A 27,760-nucleotide genomic window follows, 5' to 3' on the forward strand; every position below is an offset into this window, starting at 1 on the left:
GAGTTATACGATTTCTAGGCGTACTGTTAGGATAGTTGGTGAGAGTGCGACAAGGAGAGCGAGAGCGAGAGATAGAGAGAGTGGGAGTGGGAGATTTGTATGGGGCAGCTAGCGGAAGGGGGTTTGGGGGGTTTAAAGGCGTTGACGTTGCGCTGAGCAAATTATGTTAATATCTTTTGGCAAGAAGACAGCAGCTAACTTATATGATTTATATATATTTATATATACAATATATAATTTCACTTGTCCTGTAATATTGGAATATTCATTTGATTGATTGATCTTCGGACAACTGAATTGAATTAATATAAAGGATTTTATTTATATAGTTTATTATAATTATGTACACATAAATACCTATTAGTTTATCTTGGGAGTTACTCGTATCACAAGCTAGCGAAAACTTTGCTTATTTTTATTGATTGAGATGTGATTTTTTTATTATAATTAAAAAGCAACAGCAGCAAAAAAAAAAAAAGATTAAAACAAAAATCTAACATGCAATTTGCAATTAAACAATTTGTATTTTAAGTTGTAAATTGATTGGAAACAAACATTTGTTGTCTTCCCTAATTGTTTGTGTGTAATTTATGTTGAGTTTTATTTTATTTTAGTAATTAGCAATACACATATAAATATATAAATATGTCCAATTATGTCCACACATAGACAAAAGCCCGACCCATCCCCCACCCACCAAATCCGACACACAAAATGTTTATACAAATAGCAAAAGGTTATCCAGATGTGACTCTTCAGGTGCCATAAATTAATAAACAATAGTCAGAGATGCACTTAACAAAAAAAGAAAACACTCGAACTTCTACGAACTATCCAAACGTTCACAAATCTGATATTCTGTATTTCTCCATCTCTATCTGTGTGGATATAAAAATGAAAAAACAACAAATTTAGTTTCTTATCAAATTTTCCAATGTACCGTCAAAGCATTTATAATTGTTACTAATCTAATAGAATATGTTTCCTATAACAACAAATGAACAGAAATTAATTATAATTTAGCAATCCCCAATTTGCAAGTAATCTACTCATTATTTAATATATATATATATATATATATGTATGCAATTTTTATTTCTTAATGTTAATGTTAAGTTTCAATTCGAAATCAAATTGCGAAATTGATTTGTTTTTACTGTTTTAGTTTTTAAAATTATGTTTGCATCTATTATTTAATCATTTTTAATAAACCAACAAATAATTATATATACCTATATAATATAATTTCGAATCTGTTTATGGAGTAACCTTTGACTCTTGAAACATTTGAAACCTTTTTTGGCATTTACACAACAACCAATTACAACAAAATATACTTTTCGGCTTGGGCAAGGCGTCTGATTTTTGTGATAGGCTCAGTTTAATACAAACACTTTTCGGCAATTATTGGGCTAATGAAATTGTAAATAGTCATCTTTTTGGCAAGCAAATTTATCGAAAACCTGTGCAAAAGTTTTATAAATAGTTTAAAAATAGTAATGAAAAGAAAATGATGAGAAATTGTTTGGCATTGTAAAAATTTTATTAAACACCTGTGAAAAAAGGTTAGTCAAAATTTTAAAACACTTTTTAGGCACATTGAGACACAACAAATTGCATGTGGCAAACAGAACAACAACAACAACAACAACAAAAGAACAAAAAGAACAACAACATACATTTCTATGGTATCCAATATGAAGGCTTTTATTGGAATTAGACCAAGTTAATTCAAGAACAGCATGATTTGCTATAAGTATTACCAAAATTAACACTAAGCTATATACTTTTAGGCCTTTTTAGACGAAATTTTTAACAATTATTTTTGGCTTTAAACGAAAATCGAAAAAACAAAACAAAAACGAACGAACGAACACAAAACAAACACCTTTTGGCTTTAAATCAAAATTATGTTTAGTTTTAGTTAACTAAAATGAATATCTACTATAAATATTTATATCAATTATGGCAAATTATGCTATAATTCCAATAAAAGCAAAATTTAGACTGAATGTCGCTGTGATAAATGCAAAAACAAAAAAAAAAAAAAACAAATACAAAACGAAACGTACGATAAAAATTAAATAATTACATAAAACTTTTGTAAATTTTTAGGCATAACAACAAAATTAAACACATACACTTAATCAAAAGTAAACAAAAACATAAATTTAGGCGCTAAAAATTGATTAAAAACCAAAACAAAATAAGAAAACAACATCATAGCATAAAAAAACTAACCAAAATTTTCCAAAAAGCTCCATTGAATATTGCAAGCAGACAAAAATCTGCTATTTAAGTTTATAATTTATTTGGTTTTTCACACTCTTAATTCCCGTTTTTTAGTTTCCATGATAATTATTCTTTTTGTAGTTGCAAACAAAATTTCATAGAGAAGGAATCATGTGAAAATCGCATAGAAAGCTCCAAAAATTTGCTGCTTCAGTGGAAGTTGAATATAAATATTGAATTAAGAGCTCAAATTTAGGGAAAAAAGGAAATCAAAACGAAAGTAAACCGGCTATGACAAAACCTAGAAGACGAGTAGACGCGTCTACTGTGAGAAGATATCTTAAAAGTAAAACTTGAGACACGACAAAACAGCCTGGACAGACAAAGGGGCTAACAAAATACGTAGTTTAAGCCATATAGGTGAACCAGTCCTCGAATCATATATAGAGAGAACCCTGAATTAATAGTTAAAGTTATAGATCAGAGTTCTACACACAAAGTTACAAGCATACCTAACAACCAACAATAGCCCAATTTAAATAACCAAGAGTACAAATACAAGTAATTTTTATAGCAGAAATTTTAATTGCAGTCTCAATAAAGCATCCACTAAACAAATATGTAACGACATATAACCCAAACAAACACACACACACCAATACACTCGAACACACCCAAAGGCATGGATATGAACAAAGAACCACATAAAAAATTACCAACTTGGCAAATCAAAAAATCTTAAGATATGAAAATGTAAAATTCGAAAGCTGCTTTTCGAAACGACTTGACAAGCAAAACAACTCGAGAAAATCCTTTCTTCTTAAAATTAAAACGAGAAATTATAATAAAAACAAACAAAAAAAAACTCAATCCTTAACATAAAAATTATGATAAAAACAAATGTTTCAGTATAATATTCAAAGATAATGTTTTCCGACAAAAAAAAAAAAAACAAAACAAATTTCCAAAAATTATCACATTTCTGGACAACAACCAAAGCAAACAACAAAATCAAAACGAATTCATAGTAAATGCCTACAACAACAACAACAACAACAACAATAAAATAACAACTACAGTGTATGATATGGACTCGTATAGTAGAGTATCAGGGAAAGGAATACAGGGTGTGCTTTCTGGATACACTTCTATACCCTTCCATATGGGGAGATACACTCGTATTATTGAGTACAGCCGCTTTCGCTTTCTGCAATAGTGATAATAGTTTTTAAGTGAACAACCATCGTAAAAGCATCAAAGAAATCAAGAAACAAACGTAAAACTTCAAGCAAATCAAGCAACAGTATGAGAAATATTTAAATTATAGATAAATACACATTGAAATAGAAACGGTAAGCATTAACTGAAATTAATAATAACAACAATAACTATAATAATAATATGATAAACTAAAAAAGGATATCTATAATATGAAACGATATATCTAACGCCCCAAAGCGTTGTAAGAAGCCCCATGAAAAGCTGTTTGATTTGATTTCAAATTGAGTCAAAACTTGATTTGATGCATTTTATTTGACCTTTAGTTGAATTCTCAAATATCAACAACATCAACAACAACAAGAACAACAAGAACAACAAGAATTAAATGGAATATATACATAAATAACGCTAGATACTTACTATATACTACAGTATATACTAAAGAAAGAAAACAAATAGCATATAGTGCATGGAAAACCTTAACTCTTATATTATATGTATGGTGTATTATATTTTTTAACGTATTTAATACATACTCTCTATATATATATATGCGAAATGTATATGTATATATATATATACTATATATATATATATATACATGTGTCTACTTATATTTGACGTAATCATAAAATAATTGGGACAACTCCACAGCCAGAAAGAAATAGAGCAAAATATACAGAACAGTACTGAAACAAATATGAACCAGAACACATGTAAAATAGCAAACTGTTTTTATTTAACTGAAAAATAAAAAGAGCAAAGAGAAAAGAAAAACAAAACAAAACATAACAAAACAAAACAAAACCAACATCAACATACAACAAACAACAATAGCCTCGTTAGTTTTTAATGAATACGAATGAAACAGTGAAAATAACTCTATACAAGCAAATATTGCAAAAAGTTGAAAAATGGTTAAACTTGGCAACTCTGCGAACAGAGTTGGGCTGGGCTTCTTCTACTGGAATAGTGCTCGTTCGTTAGGTCAAACGATTTGAATTTGAATTTGAATTTGTAATTTTAGTTTTGTGCAACAATCAAAATATGGTTCCTCATTACTTAAATGTAACATAGACATACGATACAGACATACAGACATACAGACATACATATATGTAATTGTACAGATCACAAATGAGTTGAGAATATAAATAGAACATATAATACTTACATAAAAAACAATGAAAGCCATAGCAGAGGAGAAGGAGAAGGAGAAGCAGAAGGAGGAGGAGGAGGAGGAGAAGCGTTAACTAATATTCTACCTCGAATTTATTGCAGTGTATGGTAGAGCATATACTTTTATTAGATTAATATTTATGTGAATTATGTACTGTGAATTTCGGGTATTTGGCATCTTAACCAAGTACCTAATTCATCCAGATACCTTAAGTTATTTTCAACATTGAGATTTCCCTTATTACACCTTTGTTGTGAAATAGTTTAGTTTGGGTTATTTCCAGATGAATTTGCCAAAACAACAAATGATTTCTTGTTCCTAAATATCGCCAAGCAAAACTCTTTTGAATTTATATTTATATATCTACTATACGAGGCACTGAGCCAGAGCCCTTAGAAGTCAAGGAATAATATCAAAAAAGCCATGGTAAACTTTTTGCAATACACACAATGTGCCCATAGAACAAGTAATTTAACGTAAATGCAAATCAAATGATTTATTTATATTATACTTATATGCAGTAAATTGTTGTTTTTGCAACAGAAGCGCCACAAACCAAGAGAAATAGTACCGAAAATATTTTACAGAATTTTTTACAATCAGAAACAGAAACAACAGCAAGAGAAAGAAAAATTAGCCATAAACAATAGTTAAATAAAGCAAAAATACAAACAGAGACAACAAACCAAAAAAAAATAGCAAAAGTCAAAACTCAAAAAAAAAAAAACAAAAAAAAAACCGAATATAAATAAACACAATAATAGTAACATTTACTTAAAACCCTTTAAGAACGAAAAAAAAATAAGTAAAGAATTAAACAAAATATTTGACTAAGTGTTAAGTGAAATATGCAAACAAATATTTTTAAAACTTGCGGTCGCTTAAAGCATAAACAATAAATAAGTTCAAAGAGAAAAGTTAAGAAAGAAATAAGTTCTACAGAATGAAACCAAGAATCCAAAATCAATAGAACGAAACGAAGAACCAAACACAATTTGTTATGTTGGCATTTATTTAAAGATGAACAGATAAACAGATAAACAGATGAACAGATGAACAGGTTTACAGATTTAAAGATGATCATATTATATGTTTTCAAGTGAATAGTACAGTTTGCAATTAATTATTATAAACGATTGACAGGGACTACCACATAATAACCATAGAAATAGCTGAGCAAACAGACAGAACAATAGCAACAAATTTTATTTAGGGTTCAGCTAAGAGTGCAAACAACTTACTTATTATGCATATAATTATTATTATACTGAACTGTAACTGTACATAAGCAAAATGCAAAATGCAAAACGCAAAATACAAGTGCATACAAATACGATGCAAAGCTACAAAGAATCCCAAGAAAACTGCAATAGTACCGAAGTAAGTAAATCAATTATTTATTATACCCATTCCGCCAAGATACCAAGTGCGTTGTATAAAAACAAATGAAAAACAAACAAATACAAAATACAAATACAAAATACAAATAAAAATACATAGCTAAAATTTATGTTCTAAACTAAATGACACACGAACACACACACACACAGACGAGTGTTACACACTGAACACTCGGCCAAAACCAGTTGAGAATCGTAAGAGTTTCATGAATTTCTCTCAGTTTTCAGTTGAACAATCGCAACATATCCAATTAAACATAAACCCAAATCCTTAACTTAAGTTTTGTCACAACATAGCAACGTTTTTTTTATCAGAAAGTGAGAAATAACTTGAGTTTAGTTTGTTTGTTGAGCAGTGTACGAAGAGATCAAAGCCATAAATCAGACAAAGCAATAGTGATACCAGCTGTACAGGTGGGAAAAGGTGCACTTTAGCAGCCTTTAGACTACCTGGTACAGTCGCCATAGCCTGATTACAATTAAAACCAAAGTAAATAAGATTCAACTCAAACAATAAACCAATCGAATCTTCTGAAAAACCAACAAAACTTACGAGTTACAAGTTACATACAACAAATGCAACATATACCGCAAAACAGCAACCATAGTACAATAAACAATACATTTTTCTTATTGAGAGCAACTTTTATACAGCCAATCGAGAATGCAAAGCAATAGACAGGAGTGCAGAATTTACAGCAAACAGATTAATTACAAAACATTAAACCCTTAAACAGAAATCAGTTGAAGCAAATCAAAAGCGTGAAGTATGCAACTTAAATAGACAGGAGAACAGAAAGCGAAACTCAACAAGTATAAAAATTTAAAAGAAAACAAGAAAAATAATCTATATACATATATTTTTTAATAAAGCAAAACTAACAATAGCTAAAAACGATTGTTAAACAATTTTTATATATGAATTTATATGATTTCTATTTAATTCATATGAAAGGCGAATTATACATATGTATGTATAAAAAAATATATAAAAAACAAAAACCATAAAAATGAAAAAGAAAAATATAAAGAAAAACATTTTTTTATATTACAAGAGACAAAACCTTAAACAATCAACAAATATAAAATATCTCACTTTACTGGTAAAAAAAAAGAACAACTGAAAATAATTGGTAAAAGCTAAAATAAACAAAAAAAAAACAAAAACAAAAAAAAATGCACATGAAAAGCAATAAAACTGGCTACAACAATTTATATATCTAATTTGAAAATTGTGTTCTTATAATTCGATTTGATTTTGAATCTAAACCAATTTTTGTTTCCAATGTGAAGTTTTCCAATTCATTTTTTTGCACACAACATCGACAACAACAACAACAACAACTACAACAAGCAACAAAAAACATAGCGAACATTTCAAAACTAACTGGCAAAGCAAGTTTCGAACTCAAGTTTTAATAAATATTTGTGGCTATAATAAAAGAAAAGTATGATAAACAATTTGCATTTAGGAGATAATTTAAGCAACTTTTGAAAGAGAAAGCAAACATTTGTCAAAACAAAAAACATAAAACGAATAAGAAAAACACGAAAAAATGTCCCAAAATTGCGAGGATCGTCAAGGAAAAGTTTGGTCATTTCAGAAATATTAAAAGGCAGTTTTTTTAACGATAATTTTAATATCATAAACTTAGATAAAAAATGATGGCTTGACCTAAAGGCAAAGTAAAAAAGAAGAAGATCCACTTTGATGCGATAAACGGTTGATGAAAAAAAAAAAGAAAGAAAAAAGAAACAAACACATTCTCGGCCTATTCCAAAACTTTGAAACTCACGGCTAATACAAAAATGGTAACGTCCTCTCGGCAACTACAAAATTCGAAAATATAAATTGAGCATTCATGGCAACTACAATTTACATTAAATTACATTTTCGGAGCAAATAAAACAAAATTTACATATAAGCCAAATGTTTAAGCATCATTTTTTAAAAAGTAAAATGCAAAAAAAAACAAGTTACAAAAAATATTAAAAAAAAATAAATTAAAATAACGCGGAAACAAAACAAAAATTCAGCAACATTTAAGTAATACTTAAAATAAAATACTTTAGGTATTAAAATTAAAACTATTACTAAATTATAGTAAGCGCGAAAACAAAAAACGATAATATTAAAAATTTTTGAAACCGGAAATGGGGGAAAAATGGAAAATTAGAAAGCAAGCAAGAAAACATCATTACACAAACAAAAGTAAATAAGTATATACTATATAAAATCTCAAAAATACAACGGAAATATACTAAAAACAAAACGAAAAAAAAACCAAAAAAAAAAAAAAAACTACAAAAAAACAAAACGGAAATTCAAAATTTTAATTGTTGTAAGAAAAAACCAAAACAAAAGCTATATATGAGCATATAATCAGCACACTTCTTAAATAACAATACACTTACATAAATGCCCACACTGATGAAAATTCTACTTATCAAACCAGAACCAACCAACACACACACACACCCAAACACACACACACCCACAAACAAACACTGCAAATTTTGACCACCTAAAAAAGACTTAAGGACACGAAACACTCAAGACCCACAAACCACAAACCACAAGACACGCCCACAACTCTTTCCATTGGTTTAGATTTTAAGCATAATTTTAATAATGTAATCGTCAGCCAAAGTAAACAACAACAACAACAACAATTTCCAGGCAGTCAACAATTGTCCAAAATTACTCCAGCATACGATTTTAAGGCAAAATACATAAGAAAAAAACCAAAACAAAACACACACACACACACACACACACAAACAGAAAAGCAAGGCAAAAGTAAAATATTTAAGCGAGTATAACATATGCAAAACGTCGTCTAGTTTAATGTCGTCAAATTTTACTTTTTGTAATAATTATTAATATTAAAGACATATATATTATATAACATGGCAAAAGTATTGTAAACGTCTAATCGACCTACTAATTTCAAAAGAAAAGTAAAGAAAAAAAGCTAAGCAAGAAATGCAACGGCATGTGCAACCAAAAAAATATATATAAAATTAAAAATTCAAATGGAACTTCAATGAATTTCTGGCATCCAAAAACATAAACAAAAATAGAAACTACTTAAATTACGAAAATAAAAACTTATATTATTATACAAGAAAATGGAAAATGAAATAAATTGAATCTTGTAATATAAAAAAAAAAAACAAACTGGAAACATGTTCATTTGTTGACCCTAAAGCGAGACACAAGTTTTGTAAATCTAACAGAGAAGAATAGGATAGTTCCTGAAAATCTACCTTATTTACCTTGGCACAGGTGCGACAACTTTATGAACGTGTCCTGTGTCTCGATCTGGACCGTGGATTAGCCAAAAGTCAATCAATCGACTGAATCGTTAATCGAAGCCTGATATCGGAAGTGAATACGCTTTTACATTTTATGGAAATCCAAAATCCGACATTCTACACTTGAGATATATTCCAAAAGATCATGAAAACTGACCCCGTTTTTAGCTTGAGTAAATACCCAAACATAATTTCTATACAAGGTTCAATTGCGAGACGTACTGTGAGCTATGTACAATATATACTATAAGAAATTAATCAAAACCAAAATCTCTTGTGTGAATATATATGTATGTAAGTGCTTCGAACTCAACAATACAGCTGTGGAGCTAGCTGTGAAGCATTAGCTTAGCTTGTGGCTTGCTGGCTTCACAGCTATGTTGTAGGGTTCCCAGCTTAGTTCTTTATTGATAATTTGGCCACTTGGTATGTCAATTGATGGTCGTAGACTCTTGATGGGTCTACTTGCAGTGATTATAGGCAGTGCCGTATGTGGTTTGCATGCGAAGCGAGTCCTCATATTGCCTCTGGCATTTGAAATGCTTCGCATAGTCGTGGGTCTTTGTGCGATTGCCGAAGCACTGCAGCATGTCCACATTCTGTGGGGGCTCGGGTATGCCTCGCTCCGGCTGCGCCTTCATGGCGCGCAGCTCTTCCCGTAACCTGGGCAGCAGGTCGAAGACCAATGTGTTGGTAGTTGTATAATTATCCTTCAGCTCCGTAGTATCCATTAATTTAACATTGGATGTGGTGCCCGCGTAGAAGTTACGAACACGCGTCACGTGTTTCTCCTTGAAATATTGCTTGCAATCACCCATATAGGCTGCATTCGTGTACGTGTCCTGGCTGAGCGAGCGGAGCTTCTCGCATTGGTCCGATGGACATAGTCCTGGCAAAATGCCGCTGGTCTTTTCATCGAACGCATAGCGACGATCCACCCAATTGCCAATCAACACTTTCTTGCTATACGGCGGCACAACTATATTATCCATTCGGAACTAATTCAAAAGCTATCCCCCAAACAAAGAACCAAACAAAAACTACGAAAAAAAAAAAACAAAATCTGTAAATTGCTTCGAAAACTCTAACACAACGCTCTGAAAGTAACACAAAACAAATGCTTCAAAACATACTCAAAATGCCTGGATGAACAGATAGATCTACATATTGCTTTGAAACATGCAAGATCCCGAGTTGAACATTTGATTCCGTATTTCCTGCCTAAATCACGAGTTAATCTTTGAAAGTATTTTTTTACCATCAAGTTTTGTACTCGACACAATTTATTCGCAACTGGTCCAATTCAGGGTTAATTTTACAATTTTAAATATAAAAACGAAACCCAGTCGCTCCTTATGTCAGTCTGGCGATCATATCTTTCATTTTGGCACTCTTCACTGGGCTGGCATATCTTCCCGTGAAGTCAAGGTTGTAGTTTGAGCCTATCAGGCATGGTTCTATGCAAACCGAGCGCTTGATTGAACTATGACTGCCAAACGAATCGAGGCTGTCGAGTTTCCGGTCATGCAGATGCTTCGGAAGGGCATCCTGTTCGGACACTTTCTTTTGTGCAAGCTCACGTTCCTCCTTCAGTATCTTGGGCCACAACTCGTACACCAAATGATTCAGTGACGTAAAGTTGTTCATATATTTCTCGGCATCCAGGTACTTACTGCTGGAGCGTTGTGACACAAAATTGGCATGCTTTCCCAGCCTCGAATCGATGTAGACGCGTGTCATGTCGTTTTGCTCTAAGCCCTCCACTGAATAGGCCTCCTCGCTAGTTGTCACATGCCGCTCACATCCTTTTTGCTGCAAGGTCTCTTCCAAGACGCATGGCACTATGGCCGTGCTGCTCTGTGGAGAATTGGCATAACGCGTCTGGAACCAGTTGCCGGTTAAAACGTCGCAGCTGTAAACTGGCTTTGTGTCCATATAGCTGTAACGGGCATCCTTCTTGACATCATCCTCCTCTTGCATCATCTTATGCGAAAACGTAAAAATAAAATTATTGTGGAAAAATGTAAATATATGAAAAGATGTATAACAACTAAGTGACATAAAATAGTAAAAGTTACTAAAAAAAAAAAAAGTATTCAATCTTTACGCCACCTTTGATACATATTTTGTTTCCTATGTATTTATAGATATACATAAATACATATAAATAAGCCGCACCCAAAATATACCCTTTCACACTTCCTTTGAGTCAGCAGCTCCCAATAAAAGCATGTTGACTTTAAATTGACTGTTAAATTGTGAGTGGCTTGGTCAAACTAACAGAGTGTTAATTATGAGTGATTTAAGCGGACGAAAAGACCGGCGCCCAGAAAATAAGCAAGCGATCGAAATTCGACTGTGAGCGATGCACCAGCGAACACCCACACAAACACGTGTATGCGCAGAGATGAGCCAAAGCCAGAGATAAGCAGCCACCTGTTTGTGTGGGTGTTCGCTGTCATTTATCTACTTATGCTCACGCGCTCACGATGCTTTTCGGTGCTGATCGCTGATTGGTCCAATCAATATTTGCTGGCATTTATATTCTCGTCTGCTCGTTTGCGTGCTCTATTTTCTGAGCGCCGTTGTTTGGTGCGCTGTGGACCTGCGCAACTTAATTCTGAGTTAGTGTGGCCCCATTAATCAATATGGCATGCAGTTATACAGTGAGTGATAGTATATTTATTTTGCTTGTAAGGGCAGGTACTGTCCTTTTTTAATAATATACCTTTTTAACTAATACCTTAAAAACTATTAATTAACTTACTATGTAATATAATATTTAAATATTTATATATATATATTTATAAATATATTTATATATATATATGTATGTATTTATGCATATATGTATTTATATTTACATATTTATAAATATATTTAAATATTTATATATTATATTACTAGCGAGGAGCCGCCCTTTACATTCCACAACTTGGGGCTGTGCAAAATTCTAAACGTGCATTAATGTGAAATTGACTACGAGCGCCAAACTAACAGAGAACTAATATTAGCGAGCGCAAAGCAAATGGACATGTCTCTTTTTGAGCTATTAGCAGACATATACACATACACCTGTATGCATTTGGCGATTATCTCTGCATACATATGTTGTGTGTGTGTTTTCTTGAGTGATATCTACTTATGCTTGTGTGTGCATGCCTATGCGTTATCTATATTTGTATGGCGCTCACTTGAGCTTTCTTTGTTCTTTCTCAATTTGCTGAGCTGATTTTCGTCCAGTTTGCGTCCGCACTTACATTCTGTCTGATTTATAATATATGTATAATTTGTGAAATTCTATAATAAATACCGTCCGAATGGTACAAGTTTTAAAACTCATACGAATATATGTATGTATTTAATACTGTGTCATCTGCGTACAATGCATGGAGCTCACAAACTTTTGTCGATGCTTATCGCACATTGGTACAATCATAGATTCGTATGCTTGCTCAATTTAATAATATTATTTTGCTGCTAATTTGCATTCCAAAATTAAAGTAATATTTATTTATTAATATTGTTATCTGAAATCTGACTCTTTTGGGTCATTACGAGCAACATTCAATTTGCGCCTGTGCAGAATTTTCGCCCTGTATTAATGTTCAAATGACTATTTAAAGCGATAAGCGCATGTGTACATACACACATATTCCGCGATGCCTTCTGTCTGCACATATGTATGTATGTATGTGTGTGTGTGTCTCCTATGTATGTATGCATGTACATGTTTATGGATGTGTGTGTTTTGTGCTTACACAAAACTAAGTTTGGCGAGGAACGAAAAAGGGAACAATTAGAGCAAGTCTTGTTGCTGCTCACCAAAATTCGGGAGTGCGCGACGACAATGTATGTACGTATGTATGTATGTAGGTAATGCACAAACACGCAAACATACATAATTTTGTACATTTGTGACGATTGCCTCTGCCCTTATTCTATTTATGCATGTGTATCATTGCTTGTTAGTTATCTACCTTCGAATGGCGCTCTCTCGAGTTTACAGTTTGCTTTCTCAATTTGCTCTGCGATGATTTTTTCCCACTTTGCGTCTGCGCAACGTAATTCTGTTTTAGTTGAGTGCCAGCAGTCGAGTAAAGCTGATTAAAAATATTATTATTGAGAATTCTCGGGTAAATACCGTCCGTATATCTAGTGCAATACGTTTTCGGACTCGTACGGATCGGAAGTATTAATTTACATTTAAAAAAGTGGTATTTTAAAGTTTAACAAAATACCGCTATCTGAAATTGGACTTAAATAAACCGATATAAGCCATTCAGAGTTTACTAAAAAATAATAAATTGATCATTTCGTAAGAGCCCGATGAATAAGAAAATAATACTCTAGCATGCATATACACATATGTAAGTACGCACGTGCAATTTTGCCGATTCTCTCTGCCTACATACTTATGTTTGGGTGTGTGTTTTCGCAATTTATATCTATTTATGATTGTGTGTAATTGCTTATGCGTTTTCTACCGCTCACACGAATTATTGTTGCTGCTTAACGCTTCAAAAAAGAATTTATCTTGTGATCATTTGCTTGCTCTGTGCGCGGAGTAAAAATTGTGCATTGTGTACATATGTAATTAAGCTGACTGTTAAGTTGTGAGTGACTTAAGCGGACGAAAAGACCGGCGCCCAGAAAATAAGCAAGCGATCGAAATTCGAGTGTGAGCGATGCACCAGCGAACACCCACACAAACACGTGTATGCGCAGAGATGAGCCAAAGCCAGAGATAAGCAGCCACCGGTTTGTGTGGGTGTTCGCTGTCATTTATCTACTTATGCTCACGCGCTCACGATGCTTTTCGGTGCTGATCGCTGATTGGTCCAATCAATAATTGCTGGCATTCATGTTCTCGTCTGCTCGTTTGCGTGCTCTATTTTCTGAGCGCCGTAGTTTGGTGCGCTGTGGACCTGCGCAACTTTATTCGCAGTTAGTGTGGCCACATCAGTCAATCTGTTGAGCCTTTTATTATTTTGTTATAAATTTTTGTGGATGTGATGCATAAGTAGATAATGCACTAGCACGCATGTACACATATGTCCGTGCATATTTGCCGATTCTATCTGCATACATACAATGTTGAGTTTTCGCAATCGATATATAGTACATTTACTTATGCTTGTGTGAGATTGCTTATGCGTTATCTACCTTTGAACGGCGGTCACTCGAGTTGCTGTGCGGCGATTTTTGTCTTTTTTGTTTTGGTTTAATGCCAGCTGTCGATAAATATGATAAGTGAAAATTCTCTGGTAATATCGTCCGGAGCTGTAATGGCATACGTTCTCGGATTCGTACTTATCGGGCGTATCAACTGACATGTAAAAAAAATCGCCTTTTGAGGTCAAAGTGGTTGCCAAATTTTAGTCGGATGTGAAATCTAAATTCTTTAGAGTTCTATTGATTGGGAAGACTTTTAGGGTTCCCTAAAGGTAATAAAACCGATTTACAGTCGTTTAAAACCAAATACTAATTTTTTTTTTTTTTAATTTTGTAGCCAAACCTCCCATGCTCAAGAAAACATTCAAAACTGTTGGTATCTAGATGACTATGGTTATTTTATACAATGGATATATATTTAACAAAATCTTATTTTATATTTTGACCAACTGCCAATGGTTATATCAAAGTTGTTACCAGTCTGGGTTAGTTCTGAATGGGTTAAAGGCTTGCCCAAATCCTAAAAGGTATGTCTTTCCAAAGTCCGACGTAATTAAACCGATATATTTTATTTCACAAACACTAATTAATTTTTCATTATGTTCATTTCAGCCAAATCTGCTAAGCTTATGGACAGTAATATTTTCAGTATCATCGGTACCTAGAAATTCCTATATATAGACAATTAAAAAAGAAAAGTAAAGTTGTTGCCAAATCTGGTTCTGAAATCCAACTTTGTAGAATCCTCAAAGGTATTCAATCAATATATTTTTGTTTACAAAAACTAATAAATTTTTCATTTTGTATTTTTCAGCCTCATCTGAGCACGAAAACTGTGACTGGAGCTAAAATTATTTAAACAAATTCCTAAGAAAGCAGCTAATTAATACGATAAATAAAAAAAGGATAATACCCTTTCAGACTCCCCCGAGTCAGCCGACTGGTCCTAATATAAAAATGAACGTATTGACTTTAAGTTGATTGTTAAATTGTGAATGACTTAAGCGGACGAAAAAGCTGGCGCACATGTATGCCTCTTAAAAATCGGACGTATTTTAAATTAACAAATTGTTTATCTTGTATTTTCCAGCCAAATCTGCCACGCCCATGGACAACATATCGCTATTCATGGTACCTATTTGACCTATATATCCTTGGTTATACCATATTAAGGATACAGTCGTAGCGAACCTAAAAGACCAAGTTCTCGTAAAATGCGCAAGAACATGGTCCAAAAACATGTATGCTTCTTTTTACAGCCGCCCCCTGGATGGTTTCTAGTTGACTAGCATATCCTTGGTTGTACCATACCATTGATATAGTCCTTGTTAACCTAAAGGATCAGATCCCTGCAAAATGTGCATTGAAATGATCCAAAAAAATGCATGATTTTTTTTCAGGAGCCCTTTTACATTACCTGCAGCTGCAGCTGTTGTTTCACAGCCGCCTTACAGCACTCATTTTACATGATCTGTTACTTAACACTACTCATTTTAATTGAGTTACATTTCTGAAAATTTTTATTCGAAGAACTCGTCGACCTTCTGGGCATTTATGTTCGCCTGGTACTTGAGCGGAATTTAGGCCAAATTTGGGACCGGCGGTGAGGGTGCCCCTTTTTACTACGTCACTTTTCGGCCGCAAAAATATAAATTCTCGACCTTCTGGGCATTTCTGTTCGCCTGGTATTTTTGGGAAATTTTAGTAAAAATTTGGGACCCAGCCGGCCACGATGGCGCCCCTTTTGGGTATGCTATGAAATTTTTCGGCAGAAAAAAAATATTTTTTGTCGACCTTCTGGGCATTTCTGTTCGCCTGGTATTTTGGCAGATTTTAAGAAAAATCTCGGCAACCTGCGGTTGCCAACAGACGGTCCTGACGGGTATGCAATGGTTTTTGAAGACCGTTGAATTTTTAAATAAAAAAACAGGAATTTCTTTTTATTTTAAATAATTGATTTATTTATGTTCAAATTTACAAAATTATTGATTTTTATGCTAATTTTCTTAATTATTTCTCTTAAAATAATATAAAACGAGCATAAATTATAATTGTTGCTTATTTGAACTTAAAATAGCTATATCAGGCTTAATTAAAGTCCGATCCTGGAAAAATTGGCGTTATCAGTCGTGGAGGTCCTTAGAGCTTATAGTAGTCCTTGATTTGTCAGTCTGAAAAAATAAAAACACATTTAAATTAAACAAGTAAATAAATATATAAAAGCTTTTATGTAAGGAAAATAGACCATAACTCGGTCATGTCCTTGCAGATTTTCAAAGGACATGGTGCGTTAGGATCGTATAGACCCCCTGCATCGATTTGCATCAAAAAAATATGGGGTCATCTAAGAATCCCTGGACTTGTATTTTCACTTGTAAAATTTGAGTCGCGGAGCGGACGGAAATGGCCAGAAAACACAAATCCTTAAATATTTCATAAACTACAAGGACGATCTCAATGAAATTTGGCCAGTTGGTAGTCCTGGTTAATACAATTTTTTTGACACATGACTTGCAAGGATACGCAAGGATACAGCCAAGTTATGGCCTATTTTTAGTAAACAAAATTGTCCTTAAAAATTTTGTCTGAAGGACTTTCGTCCTTTGGGTTGTTAATTATTAAATGAGGGGGTGAGGACTATCTGCTGGCCAAAGGACATCCCGATAGTCCTTCAAATGGCGAAGTTAGCCCGGATATTTTCGATTTTGGCCATTTTTGTGACCAAACCCCTAGGAAAAAATTTGGTGAAATTTTTTGTCGAATCCTTAAAATCCTTGAATGCCAGTCGATAGTTCTGCTCCCCACGAGTTCAAAAAGGCATATCCTTTCGATATCCTTAAGGACTTGGCCGAGTTAAGGCCATTTAAAAAATGTCCTTTTTAGAAAATTGGCCATATTTCGGAAACGACGAGGACGATTTTGTTGTCCTTTGGCCAGTTTATGGTCCTTGTTCATACGATTTGTTTGACACAGGACTTGTCAGGATCCGCAAGGATACGGCCGAGTATTAGCTTTGTTAATTTACAAAAGAATTGTACTTATTTCTAGACAGTCTGAAGGACTTTCGTCCTTTTTATTGTATATTCTGAATTAGGAGGATGAGGACTATTGGTTGGCCGAAGGACATCATGATCCGCAACGATACGGCCGATCAACAGGTCTCTCTCTCTTGACTGGCAAATATATCTTTTACTCAGCTCCTTGAAGGACTTTCGTCCTTTTTATTGCATATTCTAGGCTGGCAAGGCAAGGACTACATGATGGCCAAAGGACTTCAGGATTGTGCTTGAAATGGCCACTTTATGGCCGTTTGAATGTCCTTTTTATACATATAGAGATATCTTGAAAACCACAAGGATGATTTTGATATGTATTGCACAGTTGGTATCCCCGGTCTTTAAAAATTGTTTGTTACAGGACTCGTCAGGTTCCAACAGATTTAACCGAGCTTTGGGCTACTTTCTGTACGGACTAATCTCTTTTTCTCAGCTTTTTAGAGGACTTTCGTCCTTTTTGGCTGTATATTTTAAATTAACGGAATATGGACTTTCTATTGGCCAAAGGGCAAGGATTTTATTTTAAACGGCGAAATTGTGGACGTTTTACACAGGACTCGTCTGGATCGGACATCATCATAGTCCTTGAAGTGGCAATGAGAAGACCGATTTTGTTTTTTGGGCCCAATGTTCTTGAGTTGTGATTAAGATAAAAATGTCCTTTGGCCAAATAGCAGCGCTTTTAATACAAGTCGTTTTACCCAGGACAGTTCGTGATCCGCACGAATGCAACCTACTTACAATGAGCCTCAGATGCGACTTACCTGGCTATCAGCAATCTGCAGGGCATGGCAGCATAAGAGTCGTCCATGCAGGATGCCTGGATGCCACAGTCCGTGGCCTCATCTACCCCGGAAGCTGCCAATACCTTGGTCCTTGCAGGCGGGAGAGAAAAAGCCAACAATCTGCTTCAGGCTGCGATCTTGTAATTGCACGCAGATCATTGGAAAGCGTGCAACACATCCGCTCACATTAGGCTGCTTTAAAACATCCGACATAAAATAAGTAAATCCGTTGTCACAAAATCATCTGCAATCATTGGATAATGTAATATGAACAGAAAGACCTTAAGCTTATGCTCTTGCCTTGTATCACAGGGCGCAACCTGATGTGGCGCTATTCCAGTCTACGTTAAAGGTATCTATCCTCCTGCTCTCCAGGCACTTGGGTTTCGTAATCAGCAAAGGTTACGAACTTTATATATAATGCCAGAAAGGAAATCTTCAACAGCAGCACATTCATCGAATGCTTCGAATTCAAGTTAGTCCGAGATAGTTCCGATTCCGATTTGTTCAAACGAATCCATGCAATGAATTCCTAAGTAATCCAAAGTCCGGTTTGTTGCGCCCAGGCAATCATCTTAATATATGTGCTGCCTGTTGAGATGAAATCAATCAATAATGGAAATACATTGTAAATGAAAATATCTTACCTAAATGTGTATATATACATATATGTATTTGTATATACACATGCATACGTCTCCTTTGGAGCTATGTCGCTTTAAAACGACATAATTGCGCACGGAGATGCCGGGGTCGGACCCCTTAAAATCGCTTTATGGGGGTTGGTCAAATAGATTGGCAATCGATCAATTCCATAATCGAGGATTACATTAAAATCGCTTACAAAAAACGGATCGGTTGTGATGTCAAACATTTTCTGAAGATTTTTTTTAATGTCTCGGCCCGATTTTGGAATGATATAACATTTAGGGAATAAAAAGTTTCTGGAGCTTTCAAAATACCATGGCATAATGCGCTAGAAATTTCCAACAAAACGCTACGTTTGTTTTGTACTACATAAATTTAGTTTTATTAGTAAATATTTGTTTTCTGCTTTTTGTTAATTTTTTGGTGATACACATTAAATACTTATAATGGTTTTAATTATTATATACTTGTATATTGTTAGTTGTATAATTTATTTAGTATTTCTTATTTTTTTTGTTTTTTTAGTTTTTTAGAGCGCATTTTAGTAAACTAAAACGAGAAGTTTTGAAATTTTTGGTTGGGTCGTAGTTCAGTTTTAGGTAAGCTATGTAGGTCGATTTGCGTAAGTTTAGTTAAGTGTTATCGTGAAAGCTAGTAGAAACAGAAACAAACAGTTCGAAGGTTAAGATATATTTGAAAATATTAGTATTTGCATCGTTTAGCTCTAATACGGATATTTCATCTATATATATATCATATAAGCTTACATTTAATAGCACAGTTAGACATAGTTTTATAGTTTTAAGTATTCTCATTTTTCAAGTTAGCGCATAATTTCGAGAAACAACCAAAATAAACTAATTCCAGTGATTTGTACAAGACATTTGAGTCAAAATTAACTAATTAAAAATATAAGATCTATTAAATAGAGCAGAAATTGAAAGGCCATTTATTTGAGCTTTATCGAAATACTACATAGATAGACCATAAATTCGCGGCAATTTTTGACGACATTTAAAAGTTAGCCGTGTGCAAGTGTGTGGAGTTAGTTCTAGACATTTACACAGAGCACATATGATTACGATCGAACAATTTTATATTCGATTTTTTTTTATATGAGAAATTGTTATTTTATTTGAAAGCGTACTATTATTTATAAATAAACTGATTAGCGAGACGAATCTATTTTGGTTGGTATCTGTAAAATTGTCCAAAATTGGGTTTCCGCTTTCATCAAATACATATAAATATATGTGGTATACAAATAGATACCTGTTTGCTAATATTCCACTAATAATTTATTCGTATGTTATTAATTGTATTATTCAGACATTCACATATGCAATTGTTAATTAATTAAATACACTTAATTTACTAATTATTGTTACCATTGTGGATGAGATGTTCTGTGTACTTTGTGTATTAGTTGTATATTTTGTGGATTATGATTTGAGACGTTTACTTGCTTTTTAGGATGATGCCTTTAAATTTAGTTTAAATACTTTCTTAGTTTTTCATTTTTTTTTTTTTTTTTTTGAAATTTTCAATTTTTTTGTTTTCATTTCCATTCTCATGATATATGAGTGTGTGCAGTGTCAGAGTTAAGCTTGATGTTAGTGTGTGTGAACAATTGTGATAAATATTTATGCTTGGTCCATCAAAGTATACAAATTTTGTTCTTAATAAAGAACTTGACTTGATCGACAAAATGCCAAAGAGTGCAATAGATGTTTAAAGTGCGAGCGATCAAAGGCGATTGCTGAGTAGCTTTCTTTGCCTTTTTAGTACAAATGTGATATGCATCATCTAATCTCCTTAATTGGTAATTGATTTCAAATGTCTAGAAGAAATGGTGCTCCAAAAGCTCCGGTGCATTGTGTAACGTTCAAATACTATCGTCGTAAATTGACAATTATGAATTGTAATCGATTCTGTGATTTTGCTGAGCTGTGATGATATGAATTGCATGTTAATGATATTGGTTGACGCTCTAAAGAACATTTAACACTTTGATTTTTGAATATTTAAGAGGTTTGCTTACGGAACCTTTATTATGGTTTTTGTTTTTTTCATATTTATAAGCAATAAATAAATATTTGTTTATTAAATGTTTGCTGCTGTTTCGAGAAATCTACGAAATTTGAATTTCAACTCTAATGAGAACCTATTTTTTACACATATATTCGAATAAAACCATTTGTATTGTTTTCCTTATTGCTTTTTTGTTGCTGTTAACCTAATTGCGACTTGCTGTTGTTAATAAATAAATAGCTGGTGATACCACTTGGTTCTTACGCATATATATATATTTGCAACTAAGGCATTATATTTAACATTATATTTTAACTGTTGTGGTTATTAATTTCATATAAATTCCATTTGATAAATGAATTTTATTTCAGATAACTCAAAGTACACAAATATTTATTGAGAGCGTAATATTGTAAATAAATATTTGAATATTTTGAATTGTCTATTGAACAGAACGTCAATTTTCTGGATCAAAATTGTTTGTTAAGAAAATTTCTCTCGTTTTTTTTTGTTGTCAACGCGCTAGAGTTTTGCTTGTTGTTTTGCACAAATCTGAATTACCGAATAAATCAATTAACAAAATTATTAAAAAACCATTTGCTACGCTTTGCGTTCTCCCCGCTACTCTTATTGCACATTTCATTTTACATTTTGTCGGGAATTTGTTAACTGAATGCAGCTGCCTTTGAATTATTGCTGGATGCTGCTGTTGGAGAAAGATAATAATTATTGGGTTAGTTATCGAAAACATAGTTAGGGTGTCTTTGACTTGATTTAAGAATGAAACATTTATTTCAAAAAATGTAAAATACCTGTTGAGCTAAAAGCGAATAATAATAATCATAATAACTTTATATTAAATATGTGTGAAATATTTCTCGTTTTTATGTGCTTAAAATAATATCACATTAAAATGTTTTGCAGACATTCATTAAGAATGTCAAACACTTTGATACGACCTTAAAACAAAAATCATTAATTTACTAAAGCGCGTAAATGGAAAAGATTTTGATATATTAATATGTTTGGAAGAAAAAGATTCTAATAATAGAAATATTATTCGGTTGCGCTGAGATATGCAGAGATTAGTTTTGTTTTTATAAAGAATTGGTTGAAGCAATTCTTCAAATGGGATTTGCGCAAACTTAAAACTCAATTAAACATGAAATACAACTACAAATTTGTCTACTTACAAAATAAAGAATTTAAAATTATAAAATAAAAATATATAAATTATGCCAAAAACTGAAAAGAGACGCAGCACAAAACACAACACATAATTTCCAGCTTACATTTTTCTACTAATAGATACATACGAAATCGATTGGAATTGGCGGGATCACAAGATTTTAACGAATTTGAATTTCCATTGTTTTGTCATTTATCTGGTTCTGGGTTTGTTGTTCTGTCGTTTTTGAATTCCTTTTGTTTCAATTTAAGTTTGTTTGTTGCTGCTAAGTTGATGTTGGTTTTCTGGCGCTGACTAAGTCAAATGTAAAATTAAACACACTTTTCGCTGAATTGTCGCTCATTTTCTCTCCCGCTCTCTCCCCCGTTCACGCTGCCACGCTCCTCACTTGGTTTTTGCATAGTTTTGCTATTTTTTTGTGATTTTTTGTTTGTTAATTTTTTAATTTACTCGGCTTTTGGGTGCAACTCAGCTCTAGCGCTTGCGTTTTGTCATACAAAGTCCAACTCGGACCGGGTGCTGTACATTTTGCGTTCCAGGGAGCGCTCGAACCACTTCTTTATCTCGGAGACGATCAGCACAGAGGAGGTAAGCGTGACCAGAAAGAGTATGTCGTAGGCGGTGAGCGCTTCTGTTTGGAATACCATTTGGAGCGGTGGAAAATAAACGACCAGCATTTGGCCAATGATCGAGAAGGCAACGGCCAGCAGGAACATCCGATTGGTGGTCAGCCCGATGGTAAAGACGCTCTTCGTCTGCGAGCGACAGGAGAGCGCATTGAACATGTCAAAGAACACAAAGCAAGTGAATGTCATGGTCGTGTCCCGCTTCGTTTTGCCCAACGTGCCATCGGCCATCTCCCGCTGGAACACCCACAATGTGCCCAGCACAATTATGCTGGCGCTGAGCAGCACATTGACCACCACGGATTTGGTGATCATCGGTTGTTTGACGTTGCGCGGCTTCTGCTTGAGCACATCATGATCCACGGGCTCTACGCCCAGCGACTGGGCCGGCGGCCCATCCATTATGATATTGATCCAGAGTATCTGCATCGCGTTCAACGGATTGGCAATGTCCATCAACGTGGCCAGGGCAATCAGTGCCAATGCCGCAATCGAAGTGCTCAGCTGAAAGCGCACAAAGTTCCGAATGTTATAGAAGATGCCTTTGCCTTCCTCAATGGCAGCGCTGCAAGCAAACGTATAAAGTTAATAAATGAAGATATTTAATAAGCAAAGCGAGAGTTGCATGCTTAAGAACTTACGCAAATGAAGGAGTTTTGTCTGTTACTCACATAATGGTGTGGAAATCATCATTGACCAAAATCATGTCAGCCGCCTCCTTGCACACATCGGTGCCGTTCTTGCCCATGGCAATGCCAATGTCCGCCTTCTTGAGGGCAACCCCGTCGTTGACACCATCTCCCGTCATGCCCACAATGTTGCCAGTGCGTTGCAGCGATTTGACAATCTCGAGCTTATGGCGCGGCGAGACACGATAGAAAACACTGACATTGTTGGCCACCTTGTCGAGTTGATGCTCGTTTAATTGATCCATTTCCTGGCCAGATAGGGTCTGGTGATGTATGGTATCAATGCCAATCAGGCTTGCTGAAAATTATAATTGGTGCACTTGTAATAAACGGCATTCCACATAGGATTATTTACTAATTTGTTGCTTAATATTAATGAAAGATATATAACTAAGTTTGTCAATGGCTTAAAGTTGTAATTGGTTATCAAAGGAAATGTATTTCGAATAACTGATTAATAAGTAAATGCGGGTTAACTATAATAATATAATATAAAGGTAATGGTAAAGGTCGCAATACATCTAGCTAAGCTTCGCGTAATCCACCAAGTAATTTAAGCTAACTTGAACTGATATTTCTTTGAATGCCAATAAAAAGCAAGCGATTCCCCTTTTCATTGAATTTTCCAAGCGATTGGCGCAGAGGTAAACAAAGCAACAGGCGAACAAAGAACAAATCAAGTTGGAGTTGGAATTGGGATTGGGAAAGGAGTTCAAGTGAAGGAAACTTGAAGTCTGCACAAAAAACAGTTGTTAATTTGTGAGGGGCGTTGCTGAAAATTCAATTGTGAATCAACATGAAAAACTTCAAAGGGAAACTGCGAGTTAAGCAATTCCCCAATTGCCGTTTCCCACAGATTCCCTTTGGCCTGTTGTTTTTGCACTTGAGCGCATTTATGAAGTACGCTAGGGAGCATCAGCTGCAACAGACAATAATAATAACAAAAACAACAACAACAACAATTAAATCAACAACAAAAGGATGTTTTGCCAAAGTCGCGTCGCCATTTTTCATTATGGCGCCCGCGTATTTGTCTTGGCAAGTGCGAGGACAATCTCTTGTCCTGTTTGTATAAAATTTTTAGCGAAAGCTCACTGAAGTAAATAACAACAAGCAACAGAGACGACAACAACAAAAACAACAACAACAGCAACAACAACAACGAGCACACACAATGGGCAAAAATGTGCATCAAAATGAGCAAAAGGGAACGTAATTAAAACGCATTCAACGTCGTCTTCACACTCATCATCCCCAACGGGTGCTCGGCATCGTCCCGGCGCACAGGACGCCGCGAGAGACAATTAAAAGGAGCATAGCAGCTACCGAGGGATATCTTTTGCTGCCACATTCTGCAGCAGGAAATGGCGAAGGTGGACGCGATGCAGCATCCAGCAAGCTCTTTATTTGGCCGCCTACTCCGCGCCTCCACACGGCTACCCCGTAAATGTCTATCAACAGTTTCATCTTCCTTTGGTGCTCGCTTCTAAATTAAAATTAATGCAAAACTTGAATGTGCGCCATTTTGTTGGCCAAGCAGTTGGCGGTTGCCATTTATGACAAGCAACGGACCAAACGATCCACAAACCGACCACCCAAGCCACCCACCCACCAAGCTACCCACCCACCAAGCCACCCACCACCCAAGCCACCCACCCACCCACTGAACACCCAAACGTCCGTCCGCTTCAGCCAAGTATTCTGGCAAATAGTTTACTTCACCATCCATTAAATTCATTCGGAATATTTTTATGCGCCCTTTTTATGTTCGCATACCCTGTGCACATAAAAATGTGAACGATTTTTTAAGGTGAATTCAATTAAATTAAATTTTTAAAGTTTAAAATGTGATTTGTAGTTTTCCCATAGCAAACACCGAATAAATTTCAGTTTAACTAGTGGAATATCTCTTTGCTGCAGTTAGGTTGATAAATTTTAAAATCTTTCAAATTTTGTTTAACAAAATCCATGCAGCAGGGTATTCTCTAGTCTAGAGTATGTGTTCCGTTTATTATAATTGAAAATTTTTAGCACCTATAAGAAGTTTTTATTTGCATGTTTGATTCGTTTTTGCTTCGTTTATGTCATGTTGATTGTTTTTAATATTTGCCCTGATTTGTATTTGTTTGCTTTATTTTTGTCAAGTATTATTACAACTAATCGTTCAAATAAAGAATACTTTTTCCACTAGCAGAAATTACTTGGAGTTGTCCGAATTATTTGAATAATTATTAAAAGGCAAGTTAAAATTGTTTCTGAAATGCGCGCCAATCAACTATGATTTCTTAGTTTCTACTAATTTATTATTTATAGATTCAATTTATATAGGACCTGCCTGATCCGCTGATCTTTTCCTTTTGGTCACACAAACTATCAGCAACGCCTTCCCACTCTTTGAAGTCGAATCCTCGACTCCAAGGAAGCTTCTGTGAACATTTAAGTGTCCCAGCTCTATCGTTTAACAAACACTTTTATGTACAATTACATAGCTCAAGCAATCGTAAAATAATTATTATTAAATTAGGAGTCATAACATTTGCCATTTGGCATTTGCGATTGCCAGTTGGAGGTGAGCGCACACCTGTGCCAGCAGTTTTCTCACGTGCAATTCATGTTTGCCATTGACCGCAAAATCTATCAATAGCAAACAACCGCAGGTTGAGCATAATCTGCAAATATTGGCAATATGTGTGCATGTGGAGAGAAAAAAATTCAATTTCAAATGGATTTTCAATTTCTGTGCTGATGACAGCAGCACATCTGCCACGCCCAGAAACGAGCAGTCATTAAACCCAGCTACAAGCTACAATCTTCAAAGGCCGCCGTTTTCACACAAACATAAAAGAGAAAAAAAAGTAGAAAAACAATTTTTCATCAAACTTTTTTGTCACCGTGTTCGTTGTGACAAAGGTTGGAAAAAAGACTTAATTGCAATTTGGGATTTTTTTCATTATTATATTGTGCCATGACATGATATTGGAAAATTCGCGCAACGGCTTTTAAAGTCGAGAATGTTCAAAAAATAAATATGTTCATAATATTATGCAAATATAAATATTAATTTGCCCCAACGCAGGTGTTTTTAATATATATTATTTAGAATATTTACTGTGTGTACAAAATGCCAAATATTTGGCCATTGTACACAAATTCGTATCATTATAAATGCTTTAAAAGTGCATTAGTGGAAATAATATCCAAAAAGGCGTCGACCAGCTGGTATAACAGGCCCTCAATACATGTCACAGAGGCTGGTAACAAAAGCACGAACAAATTCGTCAAATTTGAAACTTTGTTATGGTTGATAAATGCCTGGCTAAAATATGTGGAAAATGCATGCAACAAAGTTGAAAGCAACATGAGAGTGAAAGAGCTGAAAAACTTTGTAAAGTTTTTAAAAATTTGTCGCAGCAAACAAAACCGCAGGCCAAAAGCGGATTAGAGAAGTTTTTGCTGGTTGCGGCACAGGCAAAAGTTGCAAGCGTATGAAAATGACGACGGGCAAGTTTATGAAAATATTAAGCGAGCTGCATGCAACAAGCGCATGCAGCATGCCACTTGAGTTGCCAGCCGAAAAAGAGAGAGCAAATGAAAATACAAAAATCAAAATAAAATCAAAGCAGCAAAAAACAAAGGAAAATTCAACGAGCAGCAAAATGGAAGAACAAGCGCTTGCAACAACTTGCACGGAATGTTCTCATTTGGTAATGGAAAATTGTGGGCGTGGTGTTCGCCCCAAGCGAACTGTTTGTGACATTTGCATTTATATCGGTAGCTGCCAACCGACGAGTTGCTGTGGAGGGGAGGGGATTGGATTGCGATTGGGATTGGGTTGTTGCATGCCTCTTGTACTTGTGTTTATTAAGCGACTTTCGTATACGTGACAATTCTTTCAACGCTGCTGCTTCTGCTGCTGCTGCTGATGACTTTCGACTCGCTCCCTTGATGTTTCCTGCTGCCATGGCCAGCGATGCGAGATTATCTCTGGCTTCCGTTTGGCTTTCTGCTCGGGCACATTCTGGGCAGAAGTCAGTCTGCCTTGTTAACCAGCGCCAGGCGTCGCGTCGATTGATGTGCAACACCCTCGGTTGCATGTCAGGGCTCTCCTATTGGATTACAACTGCATTTCCAAATGCACTTCGCTAATTGGATATGTGTCAAGTCTGAGGGAAATGCAGAAGCAGCAGCCGCAGCAGCGATAACATCGCCA

General features: G+C 34.6%; 2 protein-coding genes and 2 long non-coding RNA genes across 9 annotated transcripts in view; 1 reads left to right on the forward strand and 3 right to left on the reverse strand.

Annotated features, from left to right (window-relative positions):
* Nucleotides 1-9,812: 9,812 nt before the first annotated feature.
* On the reverse strand, nt 9,813-10,343 carry LOC135433615 (uncharacterized). The gene has a single exon (XM_064689769.1). It carries the CDS (start codon nt 10,341-10,343, stop codon nt 9,813-9,815), a length of 531 nt encoding a protein of 176 aa, XP_064545839.1.
* Nucleotides 10,344-14,869: 4,526 nt separating this feature from the next.
* LOC135433723 (uncharacterized) lies at nt 14,870-15,463 on the forward strand. The gene is made up of 3 exons (XR_010437130.1): nt 14,870-15,053; nt 15,139-15,278; nt 15,341-15,463. It is a non-coding gene; the product is annotated as an uncharacterized LOC135433723 (long non-coding RNA).
* Nucleotides 15,464-16,459: 996 nt separating this feature from the next.
* Nucleotides 16,460-18,451, reverse strand: LOC135433422 (uncharacterized). Its single transcript, XR_010437090.1, has 2 exons — nt 18,347-18,451; nt 16,460-16,697 (listed from the first exon to the last, which is right to left on the reverse strand). It is a non-coding gene; the product is annotated as an uncharacterized LOC135433422 (long non-coding RNA).
* A 3,872-nt stretch (nt 18,452-22,323) lies between these two features.
* SPoCk (secretory pathway calcium atpase) overlaps nt 22,324-27,760 on the reverse strand; it is a 56,584-nt gene continuing 51,147 nt past the window's right edge. For all 6 annotated transcript variants that reach the window (XM_064689462.1, XM_064689461.1, XM_064689463.1 and 3 more), the window contains 2 exons: nt 23,533-23,848; nt 22,324-23,426 (listed from right to left, as the gene is read on the reverse strand). In XM_064689462.1, the coding sequence (XP_064545532.1) occupies nt 22,727-23,426; nt 23,533-23,848 (1,016 nt within the window). In that variant the 3' untranslated portion in view covers nt 22,324-22,726. The remainder of the gene's footprint in view (nt 23,427-23,532; nt 23,849-27,760) is intronic.

This window comes from Drosophila montana, unplaced genomic scaffold (genome assembly GCF_035044405.1).
Source record: "Drosophila montana isolate Dmon_TW-CO22-7 unplaced genomic scaffold, ASM3504440v1 contig_3218_1, whole genome shotgun sequence".
Classification (NCBI taxonomy): Eukaryota; Metazoa; Arthropoda; class Insecta; order Diptera; family Drosophilidae; genus Drosophila; species Drosophila montana.